Source organism: Globicephala melas, chromosome 3 (assembly GCF_963455315.2).
Source record: "Globicephala melas chromosome 3, mGloMel1.2, whole genome shotgun sequence".
Classification (NCBI taxonomy): domain Eukaryota; kingdom Metazoa; phylum Chordata; class Mammalia; order Artiodactyla; family Delphinidae; genus Globicephala; species Globicephala melas.
This window is the reverse complement of record NC_083316.1, coordinates 112,634,345-112,651,194: the sequence shown is the minus strand read 5'-3', so window position 1 is coordinate 112,651,194 and position 16,850 is coordinate 112,634,345. Positions and strand designations below refer to the sequence as shown.

The window sequence follows — 16,850 nt, the reverse complement described above, 5'->3', positions numbered from 1 at the left end:
CCCCAAAGATCAGCTTCCTGGCACACACTGGGGAAGACAGAACAAACACATTTTCGTTTTCTGTCGCTGCCTCAAGCGGTTTACTTAAGAACCGGTTTCCTTCTTGCGCCACGCGGATGAGAAGCAGAAACAGCTTCAGTGGGCTCTGAGTCAGTTGCCTGGGTCTGTATCCCAGCTACACCTTCCACTAGGGCAGTGACCTCAGGCGGGTGATGGAATCTCTCTGTGCCTCAGTCTCCCCTTTGTAAATGTCTAGGAATTGGGTTGTCGTGAAGATTAAACACACACCAAGTTCTTCGCACAGTGCCTGGCACGTGGTGAGGGCTAAGTAAATACTGGCTGCTCGGCCCCCATGGCTGTGACTCTTCTGGGTTAGTCCAGATCAGAGGCTCTAGGGGCACAGCTGAGGCGGACCCTCCAGTCTCGGTTTCTACCTTCCCTCCGCCCACTCAGGTCAACCGTTTTGTGTCCGCACTGCCAGTTAAGCCCCTGGGATCAGGCGCTAATGACTTGGAGCTTTGCAGGGCTGAGAAAAATCTGTGTGCAGGACCTCCCTTGGTCTCTTATTAAGAGCCTTCCCTGAGCTCCCCAAAGATCAGCTTCCTGGCACACACTGGGGAAGACAGAACAAACACATTTTCGTTTTCTGTCGCTGCCTCAAGCGGTTTACTTAAGAACCGGTTTCCTTCTTGCGCCACGCGGATGAGAAGCAGAAACAGCTTCAGTGGGCTCTGAGTCAGTTGCCTGGGTCTGTATCCCAGCTACACCTTCCACTAGGGCAGTGACCTCAGGCGGGTGATGGAATCTCTCTGTGCCTCAGTCTCCCCTTTGTAAATGTCTAGGAATTGGGTTGTCGTGAAGATTAAACACACACCAAGTTCTTCGCACGGTGCCTGGCACGTGGTGAGGGCTAAGTAAATACTGGCTGCTCGGCCCCCATGGCTGTGACTCTTCTGGGTTAGTCCAGATCAGAGGCTCTAGGGGCACAGCTGAGGCGGACCCTCCAGTCTCGGTTTCTACCTTCCCTCCGCCCACTCAGGTCAACCGTTTTGTGTCCGCACTGCCAGCTAAGCCCCTGGGATCAGGCGCTAATGACTTGGAGCTTTGCAGGGCTGAGAAAAATCTGTGTGCAGGACCTCCCTTGGTCTCTTATTAAGAGCCTTCCCTGAGCTCCCCAAAGATCAGCTTCCTGGCACACACTGGGGAAGACAGAACAAACACATTTTCGTTTTCTGTCGCTGCCTCAAGCGGTTTACTTAAGAACCGGTTTCCTTCTTGCGCCACGCGGATGAACTTACAGCCTGAGGCCATGGTCCCGTCTGGACAGGAGTAGGGTCACGGAACCACCTCCCGCCCAGATGCTGGAGGGGGGGGGCCACACCATCCCCATGTTCTCCCTGCTCAGCGGGCTTCTCCAGGAAACAAGGCTCCAGAAGTGTCCCGACTTCCTGGACGGGCAGTTCTAGAGAGTCCCAGCCCAGGTGGGCTGTGCCTCAGACTCCCATGGCCCAGAAGAGCAGGCATGGGTGGCCCTCGGTGCTGCCCTAACCAGGTGTACCGTCCTGACCTCTACGCTCTCCTTCCACCCCTCCCACCACCTGCCCCGGAGCCCTTCCTGACCCCCAGCCTGGCTGAGAGCCCAACCCACTCCCTGCCACCCACCCTATTTGGAGTGGCCCAATTCCTGTCTGCCCGTCTGCTGGACAGAGCACTACAAGAGGCACGGAGCCTTCTGTTCATCGCTGTGTCCCCAGCACCTAGCCCTGAGCCTGGCACACAGCAGGTACATAACTATTGTGCGTTGGGTAGATGAACAGGGCTAACAGTCATGCTGACCTCCCACTGTCGGGTGGATATTAAATGAGATGATGCACACACAGCGCTTAACACAGTGTCAGGACACGATGAACACTTAGGCAGCTGCTCATGGAGGCTGCTCAGCTCCCTAAAAGTGAGGCTCCTGCCCTGGCTGTTCTGCTCCTATCCTTCCTCCAGTCTCCGGAGGCTTCTAGCCTGGCCTCAGGACCCCTGCAGCTCAGGCCTTAGCCTGCCAAGTCAGCCACCATTCTAGAACCCTCTGCAGGAAAAGTGTAGGTGGGCGAGGACAGAACAGAGAATGGAAGCAAACACGGTGAAGAAAGTTTACCCATTAACTTGCCTCCAAACGTCCCGGCATTTATTGAGAAACACCTTCCTTGGTGTCTAGGCTGGCTGAGGGCCCCCTCACACGTACAAAGCATGCCTACTCCTCTCTCTTCCCCTTCCATGGACAAGGTGCCCTGGTTGTGAAGGAGGTGGGGCTGCCCCCAGGAGCCTCATCACCGAGACTCTTGCAACATCTGGACCCCAAAGAGCTTTAAGGCTTATGGAGAGATTTCCTCTGCACCCTAGACTAACACAGCTTTTTGGAAGTAGACAGGATAGCGCAAAAAACCAGCCTGGGGGCCAGGACTCCTGGGTTCTAGGCCTGTCCACGACGCCCTTCATTTCTCTACATCTTTGCTTTTGCCTCTGGGATAGGACCAGATCAGCGAGCTCCAAACTCTTCTCAGAGGTGTGACCTCTTTGGTCAAACTGAGCTGTACCAAGACACGATTCAGTATGTCAGATGGATAGAGGTAAGGACCTGCCTGCCCCGTGTCTCCCTGGGCGGCCCCCATGGGAGTATGCTCTGTGACCCTCTGGGTGAGCCAACCCGCTTGTCGCCCTGCATCTCCCCTCATGCTGACAGGGGCCCTGAGCATCCAGCAGGTGTGACTCATGTTCTTGGGGTAGCAGGGACCCCTGTGAGGAGTATTAGCATTGTGCTCAGAGTGTGTGCAGACCTGCCCTAGACCCCTCCCTGGCTGAGCAGGGAGTGCAGGCTGAATCGAGGAACCTGGGTTGGGGGCAGGAGAGGCACTGGCCTGGGATGCTCCTGAGCGAGCTTTTGGGGCTTCAGCCATGGGGCAGAGCCGACCCCCCCGCCTCTGTGGGCAGAGGGTTCACACGGAGGCCGTTCAGGAGGCTGCCGAGGAGAGGGGTCTTACCCATGAGATCTGTCAGGTATATATCTGAGGTGAAGGAGGGACCTGGGATGCAATCCTTCCATTATACAGAAAAGAGACTGAGGCCCAGGAAGGGATAATATCTTCCCTGAGGAGACAGAGTAAAATGAGAGCCAAGGACCAAACCCCAAGGTACTGAAATTTGTCCAAGACCCCCAGCTCATCCCTCCTCTGGAGCTGGCGCTATCTACTCTGCACAGCAAGTACCTTCCCACTCTTTCCATCCTCCTTTATCAAAACTGCTCCAGGAGGAGTCAGAAACCTCTTTCCCAGCAGGGAGGAGATGAGAGCTCCAGCTCGCGGCGCAGGAGTAGCTACGCAGCACATAAGAAATGAAGCTCTGGGCTTCCCTGGTGGCGCAGTGGTTGAGAGTCTGCCTGCCGATGCAGGGGACACGGGTTCATGTCCCGGTCCGGGAAGATCCCACATGCCGCGGAGCGGCTGGGCCCGTGAGCCATGGCCGCTGAGCCTGCACGTCTGGAGCCTATGCTCCGCAACGGGAGAGGCCACAACAGTGAGAGCCCCGCGTACCGCAAAAAAAAAAAAAAAAAGAAAAAAAGAAATGAAGCTCTAATGGAACACCAAGGGTGAGGGAGGGGCAGCCCGCTTCATGGCCCTGCAGCCAGTTCAGCTTGAGGCCTCCCTGGCTGCACTCCCTGGTGTGGGGGGGGGCAGGTGTGGGTCTGAGACCTGGGCAGTCACACAGGGCCCCTCAATGCTCTGCTGTCGCCCTTTTAAAATTCTTACTAATTTGTGATCAAAAGATCGCATTTTCATTTCACCCTGGGGGGCTGCAAGTTATGTAGCTGGTCATGACTGCCCAGTCATTAACTGTGTGTCCTTGAATAAGCATCTTAACCTCTGGGAACTTCAGTTTTCTCATCTGTAAAATGGAAAAAATCACAGCACCTGCCTCAGAGAATTGTGCTGAAGACGAATTAAGAGAACCCATGCGGGGCTCTTTGCAGGCACCGGGCGCGTAGAAAATCCTTAACCAGTGAGAGTTACCACTACAGATAAAATGATTCAACATAGATGCCCTGCTCCATAAAAAGATTATTAATCAAATCCCAGACCTGGGAAACCAGGAAAGGGTCACAGGTCCCCAGACACCAGCCCACTTCCCCTGGCCGCTTACCTTCCCGAAATGGCTGTGTTTGCATCTGCAGCCGGATCTTGATGAGGTCCACGGGCGCACCCAGCCCCACAGAGACCACGCCAGCCACCATGCTGGCCAGGAGCAGGTCAGACAGCACGCGGGGTGAGCCGGCCTCGGGCTCCTGGCACCGGTGGTGGCTGAGGAACCTCTGTGTGTTGCTGAAGACCCCAAACACCACTGAGTTGTAGACAGCGATGCTGGTGAGGGGGAAGGCCATGCCCTTGAAGAAGCCAAACACCTGTGGGGAGACCCAGGGGGAGGAAGCATGAGGGCCTATGCTGCCCTTGGCAGAGACCTTGCCCTCCTGGAGCCTGCGGGCTGGCAGGGGAGACACCATAGGAGAAGCAAACCAGTACGTTGGTGGAAAGAATAAAAGAGGATGCTGATGTGAGGGGAGAGACAGGGGAGGGCGAGAGCATCCTTAACCCGAGGAGGAACCGGCTTCTGCATGAAGCTTTGGTTCCTGAGCCGTGATGTGCTGGGCCTGGAACCTGCATTTGTCACTGGAGTGGCAGTGTTCTTGGGCTGTGGCTGAGGGCAGCCCATGGAGCCCCAGTGGGTAGTGGGCTTACCAAGCACCACACACTCTTTCCTCATGTGTCACTCCAACAAAAGCATTCTCTGGGCACGTGCCAGGCCCTGGAGGACAACAAGAAAGACACACTCTCCGCTCTCACTGAGCTCACAGTCTGGGGGCAGGGGAGGGGGGACCCAGACAAACTGACAGGCAATTAAAATATAATGTGCTAAGCCTGTAGTGATGGGGTAAGAAGGGTCCCCCAGCATCCCAGGGGCACCTGGGCCAGCATGTAGCTGGGTGCCCCGAGCATGGGAGTCTATTGGAAAAAAGCCAGAGGGGGAGTCCCCGGATGAACAGCACGATGTGGCTTCTGTCCATACACACTGCGTTCTCAGCAAACACCACAGATGCTCCACTGAACCTGGAAAATTCCACAGGCTCTTCGAGGAGTCAGTGCAGCACACATGGCACCAAAGATGAAGAAGCACCAGGAAGCCATTGTAAAAACTCCAGGCTGTGCTCAAACCCACTAATCCCGACCTGAACGCATGCCCCCTGTTTGCAAGGGGCAGGACACCTCCTCACACAGGCGTCCACACACGCATGTGCATGCAAACACATATGCACGCACGCACCATGCTTCAGCCTCTTCCTCTACAACAAGGTCCCTCAGATAACTTGAGACATCACTTAGCTCTGAGCTGCTGTGTGTCAGAGGAACACCCACAGTCCCCACAGAAACCCCAGAGCGGAGATGCAGGCTGGCAGACACTGCGGAGAACATGTGCCAAAAAGGAGGCTCAACAGCTGCCGTTCAGGGGACACAGGAATCGGACAACATTACCCCAGAGCAACGAGTGCTGGGTTTACAGCGCTCCCCCTGATTTTAAAGCAGACGATCAAGAGAGTCAGAACAACACCAGGACACAAGACATATTCTGACTGAAGAGAAGAACCTCCAGGTGCAGGCAGGAGGCTCCCGAGCTCCAGGGCACTTCCTAGGATGGAGCCTGGGCGGGGACAGCAGTCAATAACGGGGCCACATTTCCAGTGACTCAAGGAGAAGCCCAGGGCTGCCACAGGGCTTACACCCGACTATTTCTTTAAACCAACAGGTCATTTCATTCTAAATTTTAAAATTTATTTTAAATTCCCCAAGGAGGAGCCTTGGAGTCTTCCAAAAGCACATACTCATTCTCAAGAAGGTCACCTGATGCTTCTTCTACAAAATGCTATTCAGAATTTCCCCTTCGCAGAGAAAACCCCTGGGTCCATGGTCTGGAGCGACCTGGGGTGCAAGCCCGTTCGGGGTGTCTGGGATCAGAAGAGCCTGCTCCCCACACCCGCCGCCCCATGCTGGGATAAAGGGAGCCTGTGAACACATGGTTTACCGCCACACATTAGGTTTTGAAAACCTGGCAGGTCCTCCTGTTTTTGTAGGAATTTTCCACATTGTGGTTCTAAATGCCTCCGAATTTCTCCAGAGAGGTGACGCCAAACCAGTTTTTTTCCTCAATAACATCCCACTTGGGGGCAGGGTTAAGTTTAGGTAACACATAATATTTGAGGATGGTGTGAGATGAAGAGAGAAAATTGAGCCGAAGGTGATGAGCGGAATAAACAGGCCTCCTGCTGGGCGTGCCGGTGTGAGGGGCTGTGACCTCGGTCCCCAGGAGGAGACCCCACCCCGGGAGCACTTACACTCTCCCTCCTGTACACAGTGCGGATGCAGCTAAGGGTGCTCCCGTAGCCAGTGCCGGCCTGCAGGCGAGCCTGCGGAGAAAGGCAAGGGCGTGAGGGCCAGCCGGAGACAGGTTACATCCCCACCTCCCTCACGGCGCTGGGCTCCCAGCACTGAAGCCCAGAGAAGGGAAGGCCCTGCCCCAGTGACCCCGTCAGGAAGGAGGCCTGGACTTCAGTCCCGGCCTGGCTGGCCTTGCATCCTCTCCCTGCACCAAGTCCCGTTCTCACCTTGCTGAATGCAGCAGGAGTCCCCTCGGTCTGAGAGAAGAACAAAGGCCAGTTTGGTGTGCAAACACAACGCTTGTGTGGGGACACATGATGCTGCTGCATCTTGAGTACAAAAAGCTAACCCGTGGCTCTGGCCCACCTGCTGTCCGTCAGTCTGCCCTCCTAAATACTCCCAGGAGCAACCTGCTCTTCTCATCTCCAGAACCCCTGCATCTCTCACCCTGATGATGGGCTGGGCCCCTCGCTGGCCTCCTGCTTCGCCCATCCCAACTCCTCTGCCTGTGTCTACACAACGGTCAGACTAATCTTTTCCAAACAACGATGAATGTTTGTCACTGCTGTTTCAAGCTCTCCAGTGGCCTCCCACCAAACTCAGAATAAATTCCACCCTTAACCAGCACCCAGAAGCGTGGCTTTCACCACCTGCATGTCATTTCCTCCGCACCCGTTGGGCCTGCCACGCGGCACGTTCCTGGACCCTGGAGCATCCGTTGCTTCTCACTTCCAGAACGTTCCACCTGCTTTCCTCCCCTGGAAGGCTCTTTCTCCAGCTTCTGCTCACCTCTTGGGTCTGAGCTTACATGCTGCAATGATGTGACCTGTTTGCTGTTTACTTAGGGTTTATTTGGGCTCCCCCTCTGGGGCAGGGCTGTCTTGTATTTCCCTCTCGTCCCCGGAGCCGAGCGTGGCTGTGGCTCTCGGCCCTTTGCACTGGCTAACCGAGGGGCCGGAAGGTGAAACTGTGGCATCCTCTAATGGAGGCTGGCTCTGGTGACTGGGGGCATCCGTAGACAGGCAGAGGGTCTGAGAAAAGCCACAGAAGAGCCCAGGGCACCCCTCACTCTGGGTCTAGACCAGAGCAAAAGTCTGTCAGCTCTTGAGGAAGCTGCCACTGAGGCCAGCAGCACAGCTCAAGCCTCTAAGGACTCCAATTGCAACAGGAGCTAGCATTTAGTATGCACCAACTGCATACTTGGGAAAACACTGGAAATCTTATGGAACTTTTCTCACAGAATCCCACAAATGCTCTGAGGCATGGATACCATCCCCACTTCACAGAAGAAGAAAGCTGATTCCCTGTATATGTTTCCGATTGCTGCTGTAACAAATTACGATAAATTCAGTGGCTTAAAACAATGCAAATTTATTCTCTTATAGTGCTCTAGCTGGGCTATAGAGAGCTGAGCCCTGAGTAGAAAACCCTGGTCACATTGCATCAAACATAAACTTTAAATGCACCCGCTGTGCCTGGAGCCAGCAGTGCATTCTGACCCCAGCTCTACTGCCACCAAGTAGCCAGTGCTGGCTCTCCCACCTGTGGTGAGGCAGCTGCAGGCAGGGAATGAGTCTTTGACCCAGGTCAGCAGCCCAGATCCTTCTAGATTGGCTCTCCCAGGGGCGACCCTGGGAACCAGGAACAAGTCACTCATCTGCCTCCCCACACTCTAATGTGTGTATTCTTCAGTTCAGGAGGGGATCGCTCACTGCTCTATCCTCACTGCCACTTGACAATCCTCATGACAGCCCCACCAGGGAGGTGCTCTTTTCCCATTTTACAGATGAGGAAACCGAGGCTTGGGGAGGTTAAGTGCTCTGCCCTAGGCACAGGAGAGTATGTGGGAGGCTGGAGCTGTACTCCAGGTTATTCTGACTCTGAGGCTCTTGCCCAGACCCTTCTCAGTGAACAGGAACTCTAGAGAAAACGCCAGCCAGAATGAAGGAGGATGTTCTGGAGAGAAACGAGGGCCCCAGGCCACAGCCCCGGGCTGGACCCAGAGGCCAGCCATGTAAGCCAGCATCTTTAGGCTGGGACCCTCAGCAGAGAGGTTCTCAGGCTGAACAGAGACAAGATTTTATGTATCAGGAAAGGTCCCCTGCAGAGGCTCAGGGGGCAGAGTGGAGAAAAGAAGGAGAGTCCTGGTCTTTACAGGTGACATGTGGCCAGGCAAAGAACGGCCAGGCTTGCCTGTGCCAGGGGCAGGGGATGAGGGTGGGGGTTCCAACAAGCTCTACCCTCCCCTAACCAAGCTGCAGGTGAGGGAAGGATGCTCTACCAGGGAGAGACACTGGTTGCCTGGGTCAGAAATGTGGCTGTTAGGCCTGCTGGGGCAAGGACTGGACTTGCTTTGTCCACCACTGCTGCCCTGCCAGCCCCACAGTGCCTGCACAGAGAAAGCATCCAAGATGCATTTGAGGTATGAGCAGAAGGCTGGGCCTGTGTGAGGGGCCAGGAAGCACCTTTAACTATTTAGACACATAGGCTGACCTCCCCATCAAGAAGAGAGCAGGCCTGGGCTCTGACTGAGGAGGGGCCTACGGCCACGCAGGGAGGAAGATGGGGAGAAAAGGGACACAGTGACCACTGGAGAAGGGCCTGGCAGGTCCTCTTTGTGCACGATCCTGGCACAGCGTTAGATACAAATGTGGAAGTCAGGGTGAGGAGGCACTATTTGCGGCCACGTTCTCAGGGTACAGCTGTGAGTGCTGGTCACCATGGGGACAGGTGGTAGGGGTAGGGGTGGACCCAAAGAATGTCCCTTTGTAACATCTCACTCCTCAATGCTTCGATTTGTTGTATGACCTGAGGTGACACCCTTCCCCTTTCTGGGCCAGTTTCCACACGTGTAGAACAAGAAGCGTGGATGACCCCAATGCCAGGTGGCTTTGCTGGCTCCGTCAAGTTATAACGGCTTCCCATTCCCAACCTAAGTCTAGAGTCCTAACCTGAAGGTCAAGGCCTCCAAGGATTGAGTGCCGACCTACCAGTCCTGGATTCTGATCCGTAGCTGCTTTCAGAAACCTGATGCATCAGCAGAAGTGGCCGTGTTGGCCCTTCCAAAGCACGGTCCCCCCGGTGGTGTCCCCACCTCACTGTCTTTGCCCGTGCTGTTCTCTGTGCCTGGAGTATCTTTTCCAATGGCCCAACCTTAGATTATGGGCCCAGATTCTGGTTCCTTCGCTCCATAGAGGCTTGCAGGAGAGCACTCACAGTGCCCCATCCCTCCCCTGCAGCTCATGAGAGCCTGGAGGCAGAAATGGAGCTTCACAAAAACAAAATCACTGCCCAGCAAGGACGGGGGAGCATTCCAACTGGGCCTCCTAGCGCTCCGCCCCCGTGGACTGGCACAGAGAGCCTGCCCTGCGCTGGTGGCTTTCTGGGGGTCAGAAACAGCAGGCACATTCCCGGAGTCAGACTCACTCCAGGCCCTTTCCAAAAGGTAATGGCAACATGGCTACCGTACCTTGACTGTGTCCAGAGGGTGGCCGACGATGACGCTCGCTGCACCTGTGGATCAAAGAGGATGTCCTGGTTACTCAGTCCCTGGACTCCTCGCTTGTACTGGCTGGTTCTTAGGACAGAACAGAGGACTCAGACACTTACATTCACTTATTCAGTCAATGCCCAGTCACCAGAGGGGACAACCCCCACCCGTGTGTTAGGCACAGGCTCACGCATGGAGGAAGGCAAGAAAATGGAGTAAAACCTGGGCCCTGCCTCAAGAAACAAGTACCCTAAAAAAAGGGAGGTAAAGGTGCTGGGATAACTGGGTACCCACATGCAAAAGAATAAATAGACCTCTACCTCATACTATATACAAAAGTTAAAAGAAACCAAAGACCTGAATGGAAGCACTGCAACTACAGAAATCATACGCTAAAATATAGGGGGAAATCTCCACGAATGGAGATTTGCAACAGATTCTTACATATGACAACAAAAGTACAAGCAACATAAGAAAAATTGGATAAATTGGATGTCATAAAAATTAAAAACGTTTGTGCATAAAAGAACACTCTCAGGAAGGTAAAGAAACCTACAGAAGGGGGGGGGAATATTTGCAAATCGAACATTTGATAAGGGTCAAATATCCAGAATATGTAAAGAACTCTAACAACTAAAAAGAAAAAAAAAAAACTTTTTTAAGGGCAAAGGACTTGAATAGACATTTTTCCAAAGAAGATATACAAACGGCCAAGTACATGAGAAGATGCTCAACATTATTGGTCATTAGGGAAATGCAAGTCAAAAGCACAGTGAGATTCTGCTTCACACCCACTAGGATGGCTATAATAAAAAAAAAAAGAAAAGGAAAGGAAAATAACAAGTATTCGTGATGAAATAGAGAAATTGGAACTTGTATATATGGAAATGTGGTGGTGGAAATGTAAAACGGTGCAGCTGCCGTAGAAAACAGTTTGGCTTATTATAAAGTTAAACATAGGATTACCCTATAACCCAGGGATTCCACTGTTAGAAATATACCTAAAAGAACTGAAAACAGGCACTCAAACAAGTACATGTTCACACATGTTTATAGCAGCACTATGCAAAAAAGCCAAAAGGTAAAAACAGCCCAATGTCCACTGCTGGATGAATGGCTAAATAAAATGTGGTGTGTCCATACAACGGAATATTCCTAGACGTAAATAGGGATGAAGTACTGATACGTGCTGCAGTGTGGATGAACGTGGGAAACATTACGCAAAGTGAAAGAGGCCAGACACAAAAGGTCACATCCTGTATGATTCCATTTATAGGAATTACCCAGAATAGGTAACTCCATAGAGACAGAGAGCAGGTTAGTGATCGCCAGGGTTTGGAGGAGGGGAAAAGGGGGAACCTGCTTAATGGGTCCAGAAACTTCTTTGGGCGTGAAAAAAATGTTTTGGAACTAGATAGATGGTTGCACAACACCGTGAATGTACTAAATGTCACTGAATTGTATACTTTCAAATGATTCATTTTGTTATGTGAATCTCACCTCAAAAAAAAAGAGGGAGGGTATGAAGAGAAAACCCAGAAACTTTTCAGGTATCTGCAGGTTATTTAGCTTTTCTACGCCTCCCCTGTAGCACGTGTAGTGGGAATAACATTAGCACCTACCTCACGGTTCCATTTTAAGAATGAACTGAAGTAGAAAATGTAAAGGACCAGCAGAGCTTGGCACTTACGGGATGCTCAAAGGGGCTGCCATCCCTATCGATTTTTTTTTTAAGAAGGCCTCTTTGGAAAGGTGATGGATCTCTGGATCTTTTCAATGAAAAGTGCCCATCCACACACACCTTCACAAGGCCAGAACGATTTTGGAGGCAAGCAAGACCGCCCTGAGGCCGTACCGCAGAAGGCAATGATTGTCAGATTGAAGCAGGAGCCATCCTTCTGAGACCCATTCCCCATCGTGCTGATGAGGAAGCAGTGTCTCTGCTGGCAGGAGTGACTGCACCAGGTAGGGCAGACCAGGGGTCCTGGAACATTAGATATCTACAGGGCAGAGAAACCAGCTATTCCAGAACAAATGTTCCCTTGGTCTAGAACCTCCAGGCCCCTCTCAACCCCTCCTTCCCGCAGAACAGGGCAGAGGCAGAAAGACGGTGGGCGGCGGAAAGCCGGGCCATTCACTCTACAGGAAACCCTCCCTTCGGGGAAAGGAAGGAGCTCTGGTCCTCAGGCTCTGGCTGTATCCCTCAGCCCAGGGCAGCAGCCCCAGACCCAGCCTTGGGCCATTATCTCCCTGTACACTCATTAGTCCACCCATCTGAAAGCAGGGATACAAGATAAGAAACAGAATTATCAGGTCAGTGGTTTCCAGACCTTGGGATATTACAGACCAGTAAAATTTCAAGCAAAATGTGAAGGATGTAATGGTGAAAGTTTATCATGACAGGTCACTGAGAGAGAAAACAGCTATAGATGAGTACAGGGCTTAAAATGGCCCTGGTACCAGACTGTCTGGGTTGGAATCCTCGTGTTCATCCTAGATGTATGGTTTGGGGAAAGTCATTGAATTTCTCTGAGTATCCATTTCCTCATCTGTCAAATGGGGATGTAATGATAGTAGCTACCTCATTAGAGCTATAAAGAAATATACGTAGACATGAGACCACATATTGTATGATTCTGTTTATATAAAGTGTCCAGAAAACACTAATTTGTAGAGCCTGAAAGTGGTTGCCCAGAGAGAGAGGGAGGGGATGGGGTTTAATTGTAAATGGGCATGAGGGATCTTACTGGGGGATGAAATGTTTTAAAACTAGTTTATGGTAATGGTTGCAACACTTGGTAAAATTACTAAAAATCCCTAAATTGTACACTTGAAGTGAGTGGATTTTATGATATGTAAAATAACCTCAATAAAGTTGCTTTAAAAGTATCCATGTAGCATTTAAACAGCACCTGACACTTATGAAGCATTCACTGCTACTACATTCGTGTTCATTTCATGGAAGCGAAAACAAAAACAAACAAAACCATGTTGACATCAACAAAGTAAGGGCAATCTCAGAATAAAGGACAACCCACTACTTGCTGTGTGAGTTGGGGAGGGTCTCTGTGTCATCAGAGATTTTGAGCTGCTCTGACAGTCTTACCCTCCAGGACATTTCTCAAACCAAGCCCCTGGCAGCCCTACTGAAGTTGGTCTGACTATTTAAAGGGCAGCCGAGGAAAGCCTCCCCCTCCGGACGGCTGAAAGGTTGTCCGAAGAGGGTCTGGATGTGCCTGGCAGGTCCCTGGGCACAGTCCCCTGACTGGCAAAGTTAGGAGAGGCAGGTCTCAGCCCTACCCAAGGGAGCCTGTGCAATGGAACTGCCCCCAGGGAGAGGAATCACCTTTGCTTGGGAGGGTGAGAAGCAGGGGCCCTGCAGCCACCTGTCACCTGCGGGGGACAGACATGGACTCCTGCTAGGAGGTGGGAGGGTGCCACCAGAAGGGGAACTACCCGGGATCCTAGCTGGTTAGCTGCTTTTTTTGTTTTTTTTTTCCTTTCCTACAAATCTCCTGGTCTCCATACCTAGAACACTTAGTGGGGCACAAACATGCTGGCCATAGCCTCTACCTGAGCGAGCGTCTCAGGATTTTACATTGGGGAGGGACTGCATTCGCCAACAGCTCTTTTCTGATGGTCCTCTTAGATGGAGCCAAAAGAAAGGCTATATCTGACAATAAGCAAAGTCCCTCACCCCCGCCCCCCCCCCAATAGCTGAGCAAAGAGGAGGGATAGACCTATTGGAAAGAGAATAATGGAGAAGCAAGGCAATGGATGCGACTATTGCCTAAGCAAACACACCCCAGGCTCAGCAGAGAGCGTCTCCAGGAGTGGTAGGAAGGGACCGGCGGGCCCAGCAGTGCCCGAGGAGAGGCATGACAGTTGGCTGTGGCTGAAAACGTGAAGGGTTCCTCCTATCTGGCAGCGGACACCTGCAGCCGGTGCTGGGCTCCCAGCTCTGCGCTCCGCTCCCCGCAGCCGGACGCCACAAGGGCCGGCCTGACCGCCAGGCCGGGCTCCGCATCCCGCGCACGGGGGCGGGCGGCGGTCAAACGCCACCCTCACACACGAGTTCCTGTGAGCCCAGAGTCCCCAGACTCAAGTGCGCACCAGGGCGCCGAAGGGTGTGTACGCGCCGGGACGTTCCATTGGCTGTCCGCTTTGACCATTGGTTTAATCATTACAGGATCAAGTTCCGCGGACCCAAACTTTGAGGCAAATCGCAGGCTCGGGATGAATCTCCCCCGGGGTCGCGGCAGCAGGCGAGAAGCGGCAAGACCAGCCGGGCGGCGGGCAGCGAGCACCCAGGGCGCGTGTGGGCAGCGCCTGGGCGCGGAGCTCCCTGACCCGGCACGGCGTGGAAACTCCGCCTGCGCAATTCCCGGCTGACTCGCTCTCTTCCTCTCGGGCCGGGCTGTCCCGTCAGCGCACTCACCTCTGGGGGTCCCTCCCATCCGGGGATGCGCTCACCTCCGATCCAGCCCGCCACAAAGTCTTCCAGCTGGAAGTTGCCCATGGCCGGCGCCGCGGAGCCTCGCGTTCCCGGAGCCGGGTCGGTGCCCGTTCAGGGTCTGCTGGTCATGGCCCACGGGCGAGCGCGCCGGACGGGCGAAGTCAGGGACGCGGAGCTACCGGCAGGCAGGTCCTTCTCCACAACGGGTTCGGAATGGCTCGGAATCCCCGAAGCGCGCGGGCCGCCGGGCTCGCGCTCCAAGTGCCCGCGGGCAGCTGACATCACGCCCCCAGTAGACCTTAAAGGCGCAGCGCGCGGGCCAGGCGAGGGAGTGTCCACCGGTAGTTATGGTAGTTCTTCACATCTCCTCCGAGACACTGGAAATGATTTCAGGAACATTTCTCAAAGTTCATGACAAGAGGTACAGAGGAAGGCTTTATCCGAAGTCCAGAAGTATTTGATTACAAACACCAAGGTCTCTCTGTGATAGGATTATTTAGCTGGGTGGACACATCCTCTTTTTAGCGAAAACAGAGCTGAAATAATTATAATTGAATGTCCAACTATCAACTAAACCAGAAGTTCTCAATTCTTTGAGCTGATTGAAAGCCATGGACAGTTTCTCTATAAAATACAAAGGACACACAATCTTCCATAACAACTTTAGTGGTCAGGGGCTCTTCTTCCGCCTGCACTCCACACCTTTCTCTAGCCCCCAGGTTTCAAAACCCTATCTATTCCTGAATTACTGAAATAATGTGTGGAAAGCACCTAGCCCAGGGGCAGTCTCCAAATCAGCGCTAAGTAAGTACTCGCTCTTAATAATGTTCAACATTTCCTGGGCACTGACATCGGGCCCCCTTCACTGTACCTGGGCTTACCCCTCACAGCAGCCCTGTGAGATGGGTGTTATTATTATCCTCATTCCTAGGGAAATGATTGTATGACACATAGATTTTAATCTTTTAGAAAACTGGTCCAGATTAGGAGACGAAACTTGTCGCACCTGAGTTGTAGGTTTAGCTGTGTGAGGACAGATTTGAGCTTTTTCCCAGGAGATCCAGCTGCCACGGTGGAGAGCCCAGGGGAGACCCCACCCAGACTTGAAGGTCCTGCAGCACCCCTGGCTGAGGGCACACAGCCCCCTGCTGAGAGCACCCCGGGCCAGGTGGGAATTTCCAGAGCCCTGAAAACTCTCAGCCTGCCCCTGGCCAGGCTTTCAGGAGGGTTGAGGCTAGCCTGGAAATTTCCTCTGAGAGCTGCCTGGGCGTGAGGTCTGGGTGGCCAGGCAGCACGCTGTGCCTCTGGAAGTGCCTGCCTTGAAGCTCCCTGAAGCCGCTGATGCCCCACCCACAAAGCCCCCAGGGCTCTCTGAGCCAGTCCCCACCCCCTGCAGACAAGCAGACCCAAACCCAGCTCAGCCTCCTTGGCTCGAACACTTCTGACCAGCCTGCAAACGCACTCCCCGCACGCCCCAGACAAGCACAGGGAGCCAGAGCTGCCTTGCCCTGAGGATGTTTTCAAGCCAGAGTCTGTGCCAAGTCGTACTTCCTCACTCTCCCTCACAGCAGCTGTGAGCAGGCACTGGGGGTCATCCCGGCGATGGTCACTTTTATGTGTCAACTTGGCTGCGTGACACTACCCAGTGATTTGATCAAACGCTCATCCAGGTGTTGCCGGGAAGGGATGCTGTGGAGGTGACGACCAACTGATTTTAAGTCTGGGAGCTCATCCTTGATAATCTGGGTCAACTTCGTCCAGTCAGCCGAAAGCCTTTAGAGCAAAATGGACGTTTCCCTGAGAAAGAAATGCCACCTGTGGGATGAGCATTTCCAGCCTGCCAGCCTGCCCTCCAGATGTCACACTTGCCCAGCCGGACCCTACAATTATGTAACATAGAATCTCCCTCTGCTTCTGTTTCTCTGGTAGAACCCTAACTGTGTACACCTGTAAAATAGAGACGAGGCGGCTCGTAGGAGACTCAGGGAGGTTTCACGAAACCCTAACCAGTCAGGGGGTCTCATGCCCCCCAGCTGTGAGCTGGTGGAGGAATTCTAGGGACAGCCTTGCTCTGGACCTCTCTCCACACACTTCTCAGCCCGCCCTCCACTTTCCTATCCCGCCCCTTGTCCTGAAATGGTGCTTCACGGTGTGCCCATGTCTCCCTGAGCCTGTGCTGACCCCCATCAGCTACGGCCTCTCTCTTCCCTGTCTCACCCCCAGGCAGTGATGCTTATTGACATTCCAGCCACATCCTAGGCCCTGGCCCCAGAGCAGGCAAGACCTGGAAGGCCAGGGTCTGACTCTGCAGGGGCCCAGCTCCCTCCAGGCCCAGGCTCAGCCTGAGCCAGCCCGGAAGGAAGGCAGAGGGGCGGTCACCTCTCTCTCAGACTTCCTCTCTGTAGGCAGCCCTGCACCCAGCCAGGTCCCAGCT

The 16,850-nt window shown here is 53.5% G+C and overlaps 1 protein-coding gene across 2 annotated transcripts in view; it reads right to left on the bottom strand.

Moving 5' to 3' along the window:
• SLC25A48 (solute carrier family 25 member 48) overlaps positions 1-14,672 on the bottom strand; it is a 43,783-nt gene extending 29,111 nt beyond the window's left edge. Inside the window, exons 1-4 of one of the 2 annotated variants that reach the window (XM_030869551.2) lie at positions 14,434-14,672; positions 9,940-9,983; positions 6,428-6,499; positions 4,186-4,444 (exon numbers count right to left, since the gene is read on the bottom strand). In XM_030869551.2, the coding sequence (XP_030725411.1) occupies positions 4,186-4,444; positions 6,428-6,499; positions 9,940-9,983; positions 14,434-14,479 (421 nt within the window). In that variant the 5' untranslated portion in view covers positions 14,480-14,672. The remainder of the gene's footprint in view (positions 1-4,185; positions 4,445-6,427; positions 6,500-9,939; positions 9,984-14,433) is intronic. The other variant, XM_060296239.1, reaches the window with a different exon arrangement.
• Between the last annotated feature and the right edge of the window lie 2,178 nt (positions 14,673-16,850).